At 40.6% G+C, this 18,123-nt stretch overlaps 1 protein-coding gene across 3 annotated transcripts in view; it reads right to left on the bottom strand.

The window, feature by feature from the left end:
* LOC121567481 (limbic system-associated membrane protein-like) overlaps positions 1 to 18,123 on the bottom strand; it is a 1,290,508-nt gene that overhangs the window by 499,341 nt on the left and 773,044 nt on the right. Inside the window, exon 1 of one of the 3 annotated variants that reach the window (XM_041877552.2) lies at positions 4,715 to 4,943. The exons of the other annotated variants lie outside the window; for them this stretch is intronic. Coding sequence (XP_041733486.1) covers positions 4,715 to 4,778 — 64 coding nt within the window. The 5' untranslated portion in view covers positions 4,779 to 4,943. Of the gene's footprint in view, positions 1 to 4,714; positions 4,944 to 18,123 lie in introns of those variants that run through there. 3 annotated transcript variants of the gene reach the window in all.

Here is an 18,123-nt window from a genome sequence, read left to right as displayed (position 1 = left end):
CGTAGTACATTCGGGAGCAGCATAGTAATGTCATTTACTCGAGCTCCGGGATAGGACATTGTTTTTGCACCAGGAACGGTCACATTTCTTACCATGGAGCTGCCCAAAATCACGGCTGGCGAGAAGGACGGGGAAATCCGCCCACTCCTACGCTTCACAGGATACAGAGAATCCTTTATGGACGGGCGAGAGGCAGGATAACTTGAGCCCGTTGCTCCCGGCGCCTGGTGCAGGCCTCCAACAGATTGAGAAGCCCTGCTTGATCCAGAGCAGGGACGGAAGGTTGCCGACGTCAACTTAGAAATCGTAGCAGTAGGCACTGCGGCCGCAGACACTGGCACCCCCAGCGACGAAGGTGCAGGAAGATCATTTTTTGATTGATTGTTCCATAGAGATATAAAGCTAGCGAGATACAGCTAGCGAGATACAGCCAGAGAGCTACAGCTCCTGAAATCGTATTATTGGTTATGATGATACTGCAATCAAATGAAAATACTTTACACTAATGCATGTGGGGTGTTGATTAGAAATGCATCACTTGAATCAACAACAAAGAGACGCGAAGATGGCCTTGGTGGAGTATATAAAAAAGTTTTGCGTGAGCTTGGAATTCATGTAACCTCTTGGAATTATTTGTCTAGGGGTTCGACATTTCAGTTGCTTTCATGAGTTTCAATGTCTACATGCTTTGGTGTGCTGCTCAACAGCATTGTATTATATTGTCTCCATGAATAGACGGTTTGTTTGCCATCGGTCTTTGTAGCTTGTGAGCAGGGCGGTAGCTACATATGAGGACAAAAAAATTATAGTAATAGATCTAAATGCAGTCAACAACACTGCCCTATATGCCAAAGGTCTGGGGGTATATAGCCTCAGTATTATGTGGTTTTCAATTCCAAACTTCTCCAAAGTGCAGAGATCCTTCTCCTGTGCCCACCAAGCCTGCACTCTGGAAAACCGACAACAACCCCACTGAGCACATCAAGGCCCTGTAGTGCTAACCTGGAGGGATGAGGCGAGAAGCCCCTCCAACAGACACCATGTTTGCGGTTAGCGATCCGTGTTTCACCCCAAAGTATCAGAGGATCACAGGCACCAGAAGCCTTGTACAGAGAACACAGAGCTAATTGCAATTTTTCTGGGATGGGGCTCTGAGAACTGGAGCGTTGTGGACATTAAAGAGGACGAAAGCGAGGTAGCACGGGGGGAGTATAAAGGTGTATTGCTGTGGTTCTGCTCTACTGTGTTTTATTCCAGACCCAACTCAAAACCTGTCTCTGCTTCCCTCTCTCCCTTCCTGTGGCCACAGCACAGTATTTACATAATTCACAAGCCCAGCACATCCTGCTTACAACCAACCACAGAGCCATGGTTGAAATACAGGAAGACCCAACAAAACACACTGGAATCAATTCAGTCAGATCAGTTTAAATTGGGGGAGTCTGTGGACTCCACAGTGGAGAGGAAAATCACTAGTCCCCAAAGAGAGATCAACCGGACTCCAGTGAAAGGCCCGGCGAGAGAGAGCACCAATACAAATCCTCCAATTTCATTAATTAATTGAACTGTTTAACTCAATCTTTCCAATTAATTTCTGAATGAGTGTGTATTCCCTGTACGCCTGACATTCTGAAGGAGGTTTATTTAATGGGTATTAGGTAATGTTTCTTAGTTCTCCGTACAAGGTTGTTTTGGGGACAGTCCTAGAGGCCATTCCAAACAAATTACAGAATCTAGCATCCTCTGACTTTATTTAAGGATCATTCTCTTGTTTCCGAGGCGATGGCACCATTTTCCTTCAAAGAAGCATATTTCAAAATTGTGTTCCTCCCAGGTGCCTAGTGTGCATTGATCACCACATGAAAGGCAAATATTTGTATTACTGGAACAAGAAAACAATGAAATTCTATCCACAGCTATCCTATTCCATTTCTGCTATGCCATCTCTGGATAATTGACAAGTCATTTTTCCTCCGAAAAGATTAACAGCATCAACACCATTGAAACAACTGTACCTCAAGGTTCCTAATACTTTCCATCAGAAAAGGATGAACCAAAAAAGAAAGAAAGACAATGCATGGCACAAGGCTAAACTGTTATTTTCTTCCTCTTTGTTCAACTGCAAAGTCATGTTTCTTTTTCAACATACAGTATGTAAGGGAACAATCCACTATTCTATAGTATGTGCTATGAAAGCCCCTAACTGTACATGTGCTCTATGAAGAGCAAACACAGTACACGTGCTATATGACTTTCTCCTGACTACGATAGTGATCTACGGTGCAGTTTCATTACTAGTTATCTGTGTTGGCTGCACTGCACTAAGAAGAGGCTCCATCTCCACAGAGAAATGAACAGTGGGCATTTAGAGCAGCATCTTGCCCTGCCTAACCCAATTCATTTAACAAATGAGCATTATGTTAACACAATAAGAAGGGTAATTTAAAGTTAGATGAAGAGGAAAAGTGGGCCAGTGAGGAGGGCCCGACATGGTCGAAGCCACCGACCTGTGACACCACCCCAAGGTGTGAGACATGGCCAGACTGGTTAAGCATACAGGGTTCTGTTGGAGATCAAAGTCAAAATGCTGCTGTGTCTCTCCTGCTGTGGTTCCATGTAAACAGCGAGTCAGGGCTTTACAATGTAGGAGCACAATGAAAAATATTTGAGATATTAAAGCTAGAATCTTTCATTTTGCTAGGCGCACTGTTGCTCCTAAATAAAATTACAAGTCGCACAGCAAAATATTTAGGCGGATATGCGAGTAAAATGGTTGCACTGCAGAGTACTGCTAGTGTACATTAGGAAGACCTAATATGACAGCCCCTGGTGGTTGCTTATAACATACATTCTGCTGTCATGATAAGGCTGAATCATGCATTGCATTTCATAGAGAATATAATAGACATTTAATGTCATAAGTTAGAGCTGGAAGCCCCTAATGTTGTTGACCCGGAGGTTGTGGTTTCCTTCAAAGCCATTTTCAAATTAAGCCCCATTTAGTTGTTAATTGACTACTGCGCTGGGTTTGACAGCACACCATAACCGCACACACAACTCCTTTTAGAATCAGACAATTTACCAAATTAGAATTAGTCTGCACGCAGGGGTCCTTGGTCATCATCAGGAACACCCACAATAACACTGAACCTCTTGGCAAAAGCATACAAAAGGAGTTGGACTGAGAGCCACAAGGTAGTGGGTTCAAATCCTGTGCAGGCCAACCACCAAATTTGATACATTAGTGTTAGTAGTGGGATACTGCCATGAGGCCATCAGAGATGTGCCCAGGCATGAGGAACTGTGGAAAGAGAGGGATTACATACTAGTGGACATTATCTTAGTACAACACCAACAATCTGTTCAATTTGGGGCCTATTGGTGTTATGTATATATGTTGTATTGCACATACCGTCAGAAGAAGCTGTCTGAAGCTAGGCAGGGATGGGCCTGTTTGATCCCTGTATGGGAGATGGAAAGCTACTGAAAGTGGGTTGGAGGGCCAGTAGGGCAAACTCTTCCCTCTGGTCTAAAGGAGGCCCAAATGCCCCAGGGGTGAGGTCACTGCCCTCAAATGGTTCCATCCCTCGAATGAGACATAGCACCCAAGATCTGACTCTGTGAAAATAGGGGTCCTGGCTTAACTCCCAATAACATCATACTATCTGGGGATGAATTAACCAGCTCCCAACCACTCTACTGTCCTTTGCCCTGCAACTCTTCCCCAGGGTCATTGTTATAGACCAGGGTTTCCCAAACTCGGTCCTCGGGACCCCAAGGGGTGCACATTTTGGTTTTTGCCCTAGCACTACACAGCTAATTCAAATAATCAACAAATCATCAAGCTTTGATCATTTGAATCAGCTGTGTAGTGTTAGGTGAAAACCCAAAACGTGCACCCCTTGGGGTCCCGAGGACCGAGTTTGGGAAACACTGTATCTAGCCCAAATGTATTCTCAGGCAACTCACCTTGTAAACTAAGGCTTGAATAAATTAATATTATACACTTTTATGTATCATTATTTAGGTTACTGTATCAATTAAAGTCACTTGACAATGCACCACCTTGCAACTTCAGCCAAGCTTGTTACCTGTCTGATCCTTGAGCTACAGTGAGATCGTCCCACAAAGTAGAATGTTCAGTAGTCTACAGTGACAGATGAAGCCATCAGCTTCGAAAGCTACTAAAATCAACCAGACATGAGAAGTATCATCAGTTCTATAACCACAAAGGGTGGAACAGAAAAATATAGCAACAAGATTCAAACTCAGCTGGGACATCGCAGACAAGTCACTTAAGATATAATTTCATAATTTGTGGCTTTAGCAATTTCCCGTGAACTCACGCCACTGAATGTGTCCTCCTCCACCACCCCCACTCACTTTGAATCGTATTGGTGTCGTCTTCAAGTACTTTTCAATATCTCCCCCTCTGCGTGTGTGTAAGTGTAGCCTACTTCTCTATGTGTGCGTAAGTACACTATTAGTGTCAAGACAGTAATAAATAGGCAAGGATGAAAGTCATAAATTCCGGTGGATAAATAATAAGTCGTAGAAGACACCAGATGTAGCCGATCAAAGCTGCAAAAGCATAGGCTCAGCATGCGTAGGAACACAAAAGCGATTCCTCTAACTCCAAACTGAAAAGAGAAATGTGACTGGTAATCTAACGTAACATAGTTATATTAAAAATGAACTAGAATGCATCCCGTACCTTGAAATCCAAAGAAGAAAAAGAACCCCGGTATCCAAATTGTGTATATCCAGAAATAATTCATGTTGTCCTCGTCAGCTTCAAAACCTCTCCTGACAGTCAACGTATTTCAAGTGCAGGTCTCTTGCAATAATTTCGTGAGCAGGCAGTATCGTTTTTTGGTAGAAATGATGCTCAGAGGGCGTATAGCTCCAAGGCTATGTCCTAATGGTGCAGAGTACTATACATCTCAAGTGCTCGAGTGCTAAACGCAGCCTTTTTGCAATCACGAATAGTTGTGCGCTTCAGCACTTGCCTTTCCTGGTCGTCACTTCCACCTAGTGGTTAAGCAAGTACCTGGAAAAACACAAGTTGGACATCATCTTCTGATTATTGATATTGATGAGGATACGGACTCATGCTGCACGCGGGAGTCACCGGTCAGCTTATGTTCCAACTGTGTTTATTGTGCAATTGCATTGGTATTTCAGCAACGCTTTATGGATCGACAGTCACAAGCATGCCTGTCATCTAGAATAACATCCTGAAACATTGCATAACATCTGACATAACCTGTTGAATTTGATTAATGATTTCACATCTGACATATTCTAATGAATGTGTGTCTCAGTGTCTAGATCCATGTACATGCTTCCATGATCTAGTTTCCCTCTTAACACCACTGTAGCTACTCCAGCCATAACTTCCAGGTCTCTCTGATGCATAGGCTACTACAAAACCAAGAAAAAATAGATCATGACCTTTAGCTACCCTCTGTAAACCAATGACAAAGGTCCTCTGTACCGCAAGAGGTGTGTCCCTACCAGAGGTGAGGCTTGGCGGAGGACAGGAGAGGAGAATAGCATGACGGAAATCTGTGGAATACTAATAGTGACATTTGGTAAGAAACTTCTTCATTTAGCCTGCAGGCAAGGTGAGGGCAGGCTGTTTGTAAAGACACTTGAGACTAATCAAAGTCCAGGGGCCCTTACTCACTAGAAAATGGCCTGTGAGAGAGAGGACAGAGAAGGAGATTGGCAGAGAGAGGGAGAGAGGGAGAGAGGGGCAGGGAGGGAGGGAAAGTGTTTTCCCTTTAATGTCCTCTATTCCTCTCTCTCTACTGCCAGCCAAACACTGTCCTCTCATCTACCATTGTACATGTCCACGACTGACAGCAAGGTTAATCCAGACAAATCCTGCATATTCATTCAGTGTGGCAACCCTGTCTTTCTTTGTGATCAAGCATTGTTTTTTCTTCCTGAATCTTACTAGATTTTATTGTGATGGCAATGAAAGCGGATGCTGCCTGAACATGCCGTTGTATTCCCGCTTCTAAAGCTCAGTCTCCTATTGTAAACCCTGCTGAGCTACATGACTGGTGTTGCTGAATTGAACTATGCTCATTTCCTAGTCATTTGTTATGTATGAATGCCAATGACATTACAGCTTCAATAATTGAAAAGAAAAACAAAAGTGGCACAGGAGGATGTCTGGATGTGATGCATAACACACCTTATTGAATAATGAATTACCCTTGTTCTCTACCTGTTATACACCACCATGTGAACCACAAGCTTCTGCTAGAGAACCCTTGTGTGTACACAATTCACATTCAAGGCTGAATAGTATTTCTGTTACTGTCTGATCTAGTCATCAATGAGATCCCTGCAGTTTAGCATGCAAAGCCAAACAGCTTCCCATTATAATTCTGGCCTACACATGTTTTGACCCTAAAGCTACATTTTTATGAACTCTAAATGAATCAAAGGCACCAATTAATACATGAAATTGGGGAACAAATTATTCTATCCCGTTATTCTATCCAAATCTACATTACTAAATGTTCCTCCAATTACCATCATGTCAGAACACCCTTTCTGACAGATTATGGATCACAATTAGAATATTAACAACATTTAGCCATGACACATACAGGACTTAAAAGACTCTTTGGGAGCTTAATTCATGCCATTACTGTATGAGACCTGGTATAGTGGGATTGTTAGTGATTGACTGACTGCTTCAGTCCTAATTTAGATTGTCCAATCTCTATATAGTGTCTCAACTCCCACTTTACCTGACAGTATATTGGTCGATGCTAGTGGGCCAGATCCAATTCACATTTGAAATTGTTGTCACAAATGTGTCATATTCATAATGAATTGGGATGCTTTGATTTCAACATAAATACACAGCTTGCTATCACATTATACTGCAGGAAAGAAGCTAGAAAAGAGATTTAGGTTTGATTTGACATTAAATGGCACCCTAGCCTGGGAACCTGTCTATTTGTGCCATTGTAACAGGGTTGGTTATGTTTCCACTTGCCTCTAAAGAAATGTGTATTTAATGTTCAAGCATTCTTATTGGTTGGTTCAACTCTGATGACAATAAGGCGTGTTGTGATTGGCCCCGCTTGCAGCTAGGGGGAGATCGCGAACGTCAGGTCTTCCCAGTATGAAAATGTGATGCAAGGGGTATGGGATTAAGGTCTGGAGACTGGCTAGGCCACTCCAGGACCTTAATGTGCTTTTTCTTGAGCCACTCCTTTGTTGCCTTGGCCTTGTGTTTTGGGTCATTGTCATGCTGGAATACCCATCCACGACCCATTTTCAATGCCCTGGCTGAGGGAAGGAGGTTCTCACCCAAGATTTGACGGTACATGGCCCCGTCCATCGTCCCTTTGATGCGGTGAAGTTGTCTTGTCTCCTTAGCAGAAAAACACCCCCAAAGCATAATGTTTCCACCTCCATGTTTGACGGTGGGGATGGTGTTCTTGGGGTCATAGGCAGCATTCCTCCTCCTCCAAAACACGTTGAGTTGAGTTGATGCCAAAGAGCTCGATTTTGGTCTCATCTGACCACAACACTTTCACCCAGTTCTCCTCTGAATCATTCAGATGTTCATTGGCAAACTTCAGACGACCCTGTATATGTGCTTTCTTGAGCAGGGGGACCTTGCGGGCGCTGCAGGATTTCAGTCCTTCACAGTGTAGTGTGTTACCAATTTGTTTCTTGGTGACTATGGTCCCAGCTGCCTTGAGATCATTGACAAGATCCTCCCGTGTAGTTCTGGGCTGATTCCTCACCGTTCTCATGATCATTGCAACTCCACGAGGTGAGATCTTGCATGGAGCCCCAGGCCGAGGGAGATTGACAGTTATTTTGTGTTTCTTCCATTTGCGAATAATCACACCAACTGTTGTCACCTTCTCACCAAGCTGCTTGGCGATGGTCTTGTAGCCCATTCCAGCCTTGTTTAGGTCTACACTCTTGTCCCTGACATCCTTGGAGAGCTCTTTGGTCTTGGCCATGGTGGAGAGTTTGGAAACTGATTGATTAATTGCTTCTGGCTCCCAGGTGTATTTTATACAGCTAACAAACTGAGATTAGGAGCACTCCCTTTAAGAGTGTGCTCCTAATCTCAGCTCGTTACCTGTATAAAAGACACCTGGGAGCCATAAATCTTTCTGATTGAGAGGGGGTCAAATACTTATTTCCCTCATTAAAATGAAAATCAATTTATAACATTTTTGACATGCGTTTTTCTGGATTTTGTTGTTGTTATTCTGTCTCTCACTGTTCAAATAAACCTACCATTAAAATTATAGACTGATCATTTCATTGTCAGTGGGCAAACGTACAAAATCAGCAGGGGATCAAATACTTTTTCCCCCTCACTGTAAGTGTGTTAGCTAGCATACACCGACGTAATGGTCACATAAGCCCACTGCTAACAGAGTTGCCTTCATGCTACATATTTTGCCATCGACAGCCATCAATATCGTTAAGCTCTGCACAACTAACATGCTGTTTCCCATTTAACAACATAAATAAATGATGCTCAACTGGGACCACTGGCTGATGTGATTTATTAGGAGAAAACACAACCCAAGGAGAGTACAATATACATCTGTTACACCATCACCCAACTCCTTGTCATACCAAGTTTGGGTGCTGTACACAAACAGATCTGGGACCAGGGAAATGTCACCCAGGTACCAGGGCATCCATATTGTTCTGTAGTACCCAACAGTAATGTGATACATTAGTGTGTTGTTGCATAGGAAATCAAAATCCATCCAATTATCCTTTTGAAACAAATACACACCACATTTGAATGATCAAATGATCAAATGCTTTCCTCTCATGAGGTCTTCGGGAGGAACAGTAGGCTTAGAGGACCTGCTTAATTTCCACATTTCACAAAAGCTCACTTTTAAATTCTCTCTGACATCTGGTCAATAATCCATATCTCAAACCATCAAAACCATCAAGCTGTCTTAAAACCGGAAATATTACAGAAAATGTGTCAGGATCCTATCTGTCACTTGGCACAATGATAAAACGTGACTTTGTATGTGAGCAAAAAAATAAATCCCATGGGGGATTAATTTTAGGGAGAATGTTCGTGGGGCTGATCTTTTTTGTTTGGAGGGGGGGTTCCAACAATTGTCTACAGACAGATTATTTCACTTATAATTCCCTGTATCACAATTCCAGTGGGTCAGAAGTTTACATACACTAAGTTGACTGTACCTTTAAACAGCTTGAAAAATTCCAGAAAATGATGTCATGGCTTTAGAAGCTTCTGATAGGCTAATTGACATCATTTCAGTCAATTGGAGGTGTACCTGTGGATGTATTTCAAGGCCTACCTTCAAACTCAGTGCCTCTTTGCTTGACATCATGGGAAAATCAAAAGAAATCAGCCAAGACCTCAGAAAAACAATTGTAGACCTCCACAAGTCTGGTTCATCCTTGGGAGCAATTTCCAAACGCCTGAAGGTACCACGTTCATCTGTACAAACAATAGTATGCAAGTATAAACACCATGGGACCACGCAGCCTTTATACCGCTCAGGAAGGAGACGCGTTCTGTCTCCTAGAGATGAACGTACTTTGGTGTGAAAAGTGCAAATCAATCCCAGAACAACAGCAAAGGACCTTGTGAAGATGCTGGAGGAAACAGGTACAAAAGTATCTATATCCACAGTAAAATGAGTCCTATATCGACATAACCTGAAAGGCCGCTCAGCAAGGAAGAAGCCACTGCTCCAAAACCGCAATAAAAAAACCAGACTACAGTTTGTAACTGCACATGGGGACAAAGATCGTACTTTTTGGAGAAATGTCCTCTGGTCTGATGAAACAGATTGGCCATAATGACCATTGTTATGTTTGGAGGAAAAAGGGGGGTGCTTGCAAGCCAAAGAACACCATCCCAACCGTGAAGCACGGGGGTGGCAGCATCATGCTGTGGGGGTGCTTTGCTGCAGGAGGGACTGGTGTACTTCACAAAATAGATGGCATCATGAGGAAGGAAATTTATGTGGATATATTGAAGCAACATCTCAAGACATCAGTCAGGAAGTTAAAGCTTGGTCGCAAATGGGTCTTCCAAATGGACAATGACCCCAAGCATACTTCCAAACTTGTGGCAAAATGGCTTAAGGACAACAAAGTCAAGGTATTGGAGCGGCCATAAAGCCTTGACCTCAATCCTATAGAACATTTGTGGACAGAACTGAAAATGCGTGTGTGAGCAAGGAGGCCTACAAACCTGACTCAGTTACACCAGCTCTGTCAGGAGGAATGGGACAAAATTCACCCAACTTATTGTGGGATGCTTGTGGAAGGCTACCCGAAACGTTTGACCCAAGTTAAACAATTTAAAGGCAATGCTACCAAATACTAATTGAGTGTATGTAAACTTCTGACCCACTGGGAATGTGATGAAATAAATAAAAGCTGAAATAAATCAGTCTCTCTACTATTATTCTAACATTTCACATTCTTAAAATAAAGTGGTGATCCAAACTGACCTAAGACAGGGAATCTTTACTAGGATTAAATGTCAGGAAATGTGAAAAACTGAGTTTAAATGTAGTTGGCTAAGGTGTATGTAAACTTCCGACTTCAACTGTATTTTTCAACTGTACTGTGATGTTTCACAAAAGTTCTGAACCCTTCTATTCTCATTGTTTCTACAGATTGTAAATTGAAAATAAACATTTTTGTTAAAAGTATTATTATATTATTGATCGATTGACTATTACTTTTCAGATCACCCAGTAGGGCTATCTGCAGGGTTAGCTCCAGGTAAATATTGCAATCCTTCAGCCATTCCTGGACCTGTGACCAAAAACAAGCTACAAATGGACAGTACCAAAACAAATGATCTAATGATTCTGTCTCTTCGCAGCAAAATCTGCAGAGCTGGGAAGATTGTATCCCCCATATAAATAACATTCTATTGGTAGCAATAATTTTGTATAATATAATTTAAATTGAAATATTATATGTTTTGAATCCGGCATCGTTTTGCGTATCAGTTCATAAACACTATGCCATGGAATCAAAAATCTCTTCACAACTATTTTGCAATCTATATGGGATGGCTGTCAATCCTTTGGTCCTTAAATGAAACTGGTATACTTTTTTATTTATCACAATTTTATTTAACCAATTATGTTCTTTAATGCAGGGCTGAATAGACAAGTTCCTTACTTTTTCCCCCTTCCACTTTCCTCTTCCATTTTTGCCATTTCCATATGTTGTTGTTAGCTGCATGTGCGACATAACTCCACCAGTCCTACATATTATATCATTTACGAAGATTATACATTTTTTAAACATGCTTTTTTTATCAATTAGTATATTTGAGTTTAACCACAATTTTTGTTGCATTATTTGTTCTGTCGTTTCTGGAGGATTACATTGAAATTGCAACCAACTTTCTATGGCTTGTTTTATAAATGGTGATATTTGGGAGATTATTTCCTTTTCAAATAACTGAAAGTGAGAGGTTGTAATCTGAATAAAGGGAAAAAGGCCATTCTTGAACATGGGGTGAGACAATCTTACTAATTTGCTAGAGAACCAGTTCATATTTAAGTATAACGTTTGTATGACCGAAGCTTTTAGTGATAGGTCTAATGCTTTAATATTTAATCATTTCTGTCCTCCGAATTCATATTCAATATATAAATAGGCCCGTTTAATTTTGTCTGGCTTGCCGTTCCAAATAAAATGGAATATTTTTTTCTCATATAATTAAAAAAACCTGTTCGGTAGGCATAGGCAAGACCATAAGCAAATAGGTAAACTGGGATAATACTAAAGAGTTAATCAGGGTGATTTTTCCACAAATAGACAGGTTTTTACCTTTCCATGGTAGCAAGATCTTGTCTATTTTTTGGTGACTTTCTATTAAAAAATGTATTGGAGTGAGATCCTTTATTTCATTTGGAATATGTATTCTGAGTATATCCACATCACCATCAGACCATTTTATTGGTAAACTACATGGTAATGTAAAAATTGTAATATAGTACATTTATCATAATTTGGTTGTAATCCAGAGAGTTTGAAAATGTATCTAGATCCTCTATGAGGCTGTGGAGGGATTCAAGTTGTGGATTTAAAAGAAAACATGAATCATCAATGACACCTTTGTTTTTAAACCCTGGATTTCTAATCCCTTGATATTATTGTTGGATCTGATTTTAATTGCTAACATTTCGATGGCCATAATAAATAGATATGCCGATAGTGGACAACCTTGTTTAACTCCTCTTGACAGTTTAAAACTTTCTGAGAAATAGCCATTATTTACTATTTTACACCTAGGGTTACTATACATTATTTTAAACCATTTTATAAGAGAATCTCCAAAATTGAAATGCTCCAGGCATTTATATATAAACTCCAGTTGTACTTTATCAAATGCCTTTTCAAAGTCTGCTATGAATAGCAGGCAGGCTTGGTTTCCCAGATTTTTCATTGTGTTCTATTGTTTCCAGCACTTGCCTTATATTATCTCCAATGTATCGTCCATGTAAAAAACCTGTCTGATTAGAATGAATAATGTCAGACAATACCTTTTTAATTCTATGCGCTATACATTGTGCTAGAAGTTTTGCATCACAACACTGAAGTGTAAGGGGCCTCCAATTTTTTTAATGGACTGGATCTTTATATTTCCCACTTGTATCCTGTTTCAGTAATAATGAAATCAGACCTTCTTCTTAAGTGTCTGATAAAAAAAAAAGTTTTGGTATACCTCGACTGGTATGCCATCCAACCCTGGAGTTTTCCCTGATTTAAAGTCTTTAATTGCACCCAGAAGTTCCTCCTCTGTAATTTCACCTTCACATGAGTCTTTCTGTGTGGCTGTTAATATTACATTATCAATAGAAACAAAACCCTACAATTAGCTTCAGTTAGAGGACATGGAGGCGACTGAAAGGAAAACATATACTTAAAGTACTTTGCTTCCCCTTTCAAAATATAATTTGGTGAATCATGGTTGACTCCGTCATTTGTAACCAGTTTCAGTAAATTATTTTTGGTAGCATTTCTATGTTGAAGATAAAAAAATAATTTGGTGGATTTTTTCCCATATTCCATCCATTTTGCTTTATTTTTATAATATATTACACTTGATCTTTCTTGAATAAGTTTCTCAATTTCTTTTAGTTTTTCCTCTAATTTATTCTGAGGCTCTATGTTACAGTTTTTATTGCTATCTATCTGTTCTGTTAGACCTTCTATTTCCTTTGTTAGTATGGACTCTTTTGACCTAAATTGCTATTGTTTTCGAGATGAGTACTGAATTGCATGGCCTCTAATGGCTGATCTTACTCTAACTCTCAAATCCCTCAGGGATTACTTTGGGCTTTGAGATGAAGAGTGAAGTAAAAAAAAAACTTCAGTTATGACATACAGTAAATAATTCAAAGTTTAGAAATACACTCTCAAGGACATACACTCTAAATACAGAAAATATTTACAGTTTGCGTGTAAATGTGACAGTTTACAAATGTGAGAGTACACAAATGTAGCCAATTCGCTGTGGTTCTAAGACACAGAGGGAGTTTGCTGTGCAAATAAGGCAGTATGAAGAAGCACAATGTGCCTTATCTAAATCAATCATCTGCTCTTTTCCACTGAGTTACGGCGACTGGGTTGATGTGGAAAGCTGGTCATTAGAGAGAAAATTATTTAACCAAATGACTGCTTAACTCACTTCTTACAGTGGGAGAGGGGAAGGAGGACGGGGGAGTTGGTACCACATGTTTATAGAAAAACTCTCTGTTAGTGCTGAGATGTACAGGAAAATGTGGTAGAAACTTACAGGAACGTACAGGAACGTACAGGAACGTTTTGTGGTTCAAAAGAATCACAGTTTACCATGACGAGGTGATAAGAGAGTACAGTTTACACAACACATTAAACAAGGATCTAAAAATATCTAATGTATTATGGGTTCTGTATATTCCCAAGAAGATGCAAGATTTACATGACCAAAGAAATGCCACCTTTCTCTTTGAGGCAGAATGTAGATTCAAAGAACACGTTTTGTCAATTCAATGTAACTGATGCCTGACATGGCATATATGCTTTCATAAACAATTAATGAGTCAACTTCGTATCTGATTGAGAGAGCATATGCAGACTGCTCAACGGGTTGTGCATGCAGTGTAGACAATGTTCCGGTTATCTTGACGTCTACAGTGACAGGATACTCCACAGAGGGCTGTGGAATGGGAGCGGTATCACATTGTCTGAGCCACCTGCATACAGTCCAATATTAGTACCTTTAATCACATTATAAGACCTGCTGTAAGACTTCCAAAACATCTCATTGCTCCCTATAAATGCACCTACATGTATAATACATTACAATATGTGTTAAATAAGCTTTTGTAATGGCTCATGGCTCCTTATAACAGCCTTTATAAATAACTAATACCTTAAACACACAGAAGTGTTACCATAAAGATATTGGCATCTAGATATGAAAGAGGAACATAAATATAAGATTCAGCGGTGTGACTTAACACTAAACCTCTTGTCAAAAGCAACAGTATGTCCTCAGTGTAAAACCCATCAATCCTAACAGACATGTGGATGGGTTTGCTACTAGCAAAAAGGCAGCTGTAGCAATGCCATGTGAGATGTGTAAGGTTCTTCGAGTGTGAATTTCTACATTCTAGCAGCCATCCATTTTACCATAGCAATGCTATGAGTGATGTGTAGCATGTTTTTTTCTAGTCATTTCTCTCTATTCAAGGTTCTTCAAATCTGAATTCCTACATTCTAGCAAACAGGCAGCTATATATGTTACCATAGTAACACCATGTGTGATGTGTAGCATGTTTTTCTCTAATCATTTCACAGTAGCTAACATTGTGTCTGTAGCCTATAGCCAAGGTTTGTCAAAACCCTCATTCCCCTGCTTTTGAAACCCTTTTGAGCTAATTATTTTTAAACCCGCCATTAGACAAAGCTTTCGTAACAGAAAACATGTGTATTTCTGTGAAACCATAATCCCAGGGTTAGTTGTAGAGTTTGGAAATGCATTTGGACAGGTAATTTGTCATGGCCAGGATGCATTGAGACTACCGCTGTCCTCAGGGGTTTGACACTGGACTGGAACACTTTAGTTTCTTCCATATTGGGCCTCAGACCCTCATCAGAGAGAGTGAGAGAGTGCGAGTGAGAGCGAGAAAGAGACAGAGACACCGAGAAAGAAGAGTGAGAGAGAGAGAAGTAAGAGAGAGAGATGCATGCTAGCCCACATTCTGAACTGCTGTGTCTCCAGATCAGTCATGCCTGTGCTGGAGACACAGCTCTGATTCTGTCATGTCTTTGTGACCTCGTATGGAGTGTCCTGAGACAGGGGTGTTTTTCCTTAGTGCTTCTAGTCAATTTGTGCCTATTGGGATACAGTAGTCAATAGAGACACTATGGCTATTAAAGTATGTCAGTTGCCAATGGCTATCAGGGTTAACCTATCTTGATTTGCAGAGAATGATAGATAATAATTGTATCAGAATTATCCCTCTGCGATCACAAGTAGCATACTGCTTGAATCAGGTTACACTAGGGAACAGAAGAAGAAGTCCCGTCCGGTTGTGAGCTTAGTCAGCTATCCATTCTAAAGCCCATAGGTGTTTTGCCTGTTGGCTAATACATGCAAAGTTTAGAACCGACAGTTCTGAATTTGTAATCTAATTGCCGTAATACTTAGCAATTAAATAAGATTACTTGCGTTGTTTTGTAAAAAAAAAATACATGTTAAAAGAATGTGGTTTCGACAATGGATGATATAATGATTCATATTTGATAGATAATTTTCAAAGTAATTACAAAATGGTAAAATCAAGACTCTCCTTTCCATGGACTCCTTATATAAGCCAACTGCAAAACATTGATGGGCTGTAGAATAGATACCTGGCTAAGCTAACAACCAGGGACTTCCTATGCTTTTGACCTTTTATCATTGTTTATAGTGGTAAAATACACCAGACTAAACTGTCTCTCCTTGACCCACTGCTAGGCACCACCTTAGTCCGGATTCTGTATGTGTAGAGGGTGTTGCTCAACCTGCTGTCTGTTCAGCACCACCAGAAGTCAGAGCCTAGAGAAGTCAGGACCCTGGACAGTTCTCAAGCAGCCTTGCCCTTACAGCAGAGCCTATGCTCGTCATATTCCCCAGCTAAGTGGGATTACGCAAACATTCTAGTGTTGCAAGGCAAAGTGGAAGAGAAGTTTTGAGTTCTAACAAGCAAACCTTAGATAATACCCCAAATATATGCTCAAAGTTAAAAGTCCCATTGTTAGAAACCTGGTTCCCCCCATTAAAACGGTTGTCCTGGCGGTCTCTACCCCTTGCCCCATCCAGCTAAATGTTTTGCAGTGTCTTGTTGCTTTAGTCTACAGTTATGGGGCCCTGTAAGATGCACAGCCAGTAGTGAAACATACTCAAGTTCTAGCAACACAAATTTACATCACCACAATTGATCAATAACCTTACTGTATCTCAGCCAAACAACCTGTGCTGCTGTAACAAGTGCAATTTACATGGAAATAGAGGGCATTACATCCCTCAATTCGTTGTTTTAATCATTGAGGTGAAAGATAGATGGAGCATTACTAGAAGTCTCCCCCTGTAATAGCACCCTTACATGAGGTAGTCACCTGGAATGCATTTCAATTAACAGGTGTGCCTTCTTAAAAGTTAATTTGTGGACTTTCTTTCCATCTTAATGCGTTTGAGCCAATCAGTTGTGTTGTGACAAGGTGTGTGGGGGGGTATACAAACGATAGCCCTATTTGGTAAAAGAGCAAGTACATATTATGGCAAGAAAAGCTCAAATAAGCAAAGAGAAATGACAGTCCATCATTACAAGACATGAAGGTCAGTCAATACGGAACATTTCAAGAACGTTTTCAAGATTTTCAAGACCCAGAGTTACCTCTGCTGCAGAGGATAAGTTCATTAGTTACCAGCCTCAGAAATTGCAGCCCAAATAAATGCTTCACAGAGTTTAAGTAACAGACACATCTCAACATCAACTGTTCAGAAGGGACTGTGTGAATCAGGGCTTCATGGTCGAATTGCTGCAAAGAAACCACTACTAAAGGACACCAATAAGAAGAAGAGACCTGCTTGGGCCAAGAAACACGAGCAATGGACATTAGACCTGTGGCAATTTGTCCTTTGGTCTGGAGTCCAAATTTGAGAATTTTGGTTCCAACCGCCGTGTCTTTGTGAGACGCGGTGTGGGTGAACGGATGATCTCCGCATGTATAGTTCCCACCGTAAAGCATGGAGGAGGTGGTGTTATGGTGTGGGGGTGCTTTGCTGGTGACACTGTCTGTGATGTATTTAGAATTCAAGGTACACTTAACCAGTATGGCTACCACAGCATTCTGCAGCGATACGCCATCCCATCTGGTTTGGGCTTAGTGGGACTATCATTTGTTTTTCAACAGGACAATGACCCAACACACCTCCAGGCTGTGTAAGGGCTATTTTACCAAGAAGGAGAGTGATGGAGTGCTGCATCAGATGACCTGGCCTCCACAATCCTCTGACCTCAACCCAATTGAGATGGATTGGGATGAGTCGGACGGCAGAGTGAAGAAAAAGCAGCCAACAAGTGCTCAGCATATGTGGGAACTCCTTCAAGACTGTTGGAAAAGCATTCCAGGTGAATCTTGTTGAGAGAATGCCAAGAGTGTGCAAAGCTGTCATAAAGGCAAAGGGTGGCTATTTGAAGAATCTCAAATATAAAATATATTGTGATTTGTTTAACACTTTTTTGGTTACTACATGATTCCAGATGTGTTATTTCATAGTTTTGATGTCTTCACTATTATTACACAATGTAGAAAATACTAAAAATAAAGAAAAACCTTTAATGAGTAGGTGTGTCCAAACTTTTGACTGGTACTGTATATATATATATATATATATATATATATATATACACACACACAATCAACTCTCTATCAGTGGAAGATCACAAACCTAATACTAAAAGGTTTTGAAATGGATTCTGGGATGGATTGTGTACATGACTGAAACTCCATCACAGGAACTGGCAGATGAGAACTGAAACTCTATACCTCATGTTA

The sequence above is a fragment of the Coregonus clupeaformis genome, chromosome 6 (assembly GCF_020615455.1).
Source record: "Coregonus clupeaformis isolate EN_2021a chromosome 6, ASM2061545v1, whole genome shotgun sequence".
Taxonomy (NCBI): Eukaryota; Metazoa; Chordata; class Actinopteri; order Salmoniformes; family Salmonidae; genus Coregonus; species Coregonus clupeaformis.
Note: the sequence above shows the minus strand (reverse complement) of the source record. Positions and strands in the feature narration are given on the sequence as shown.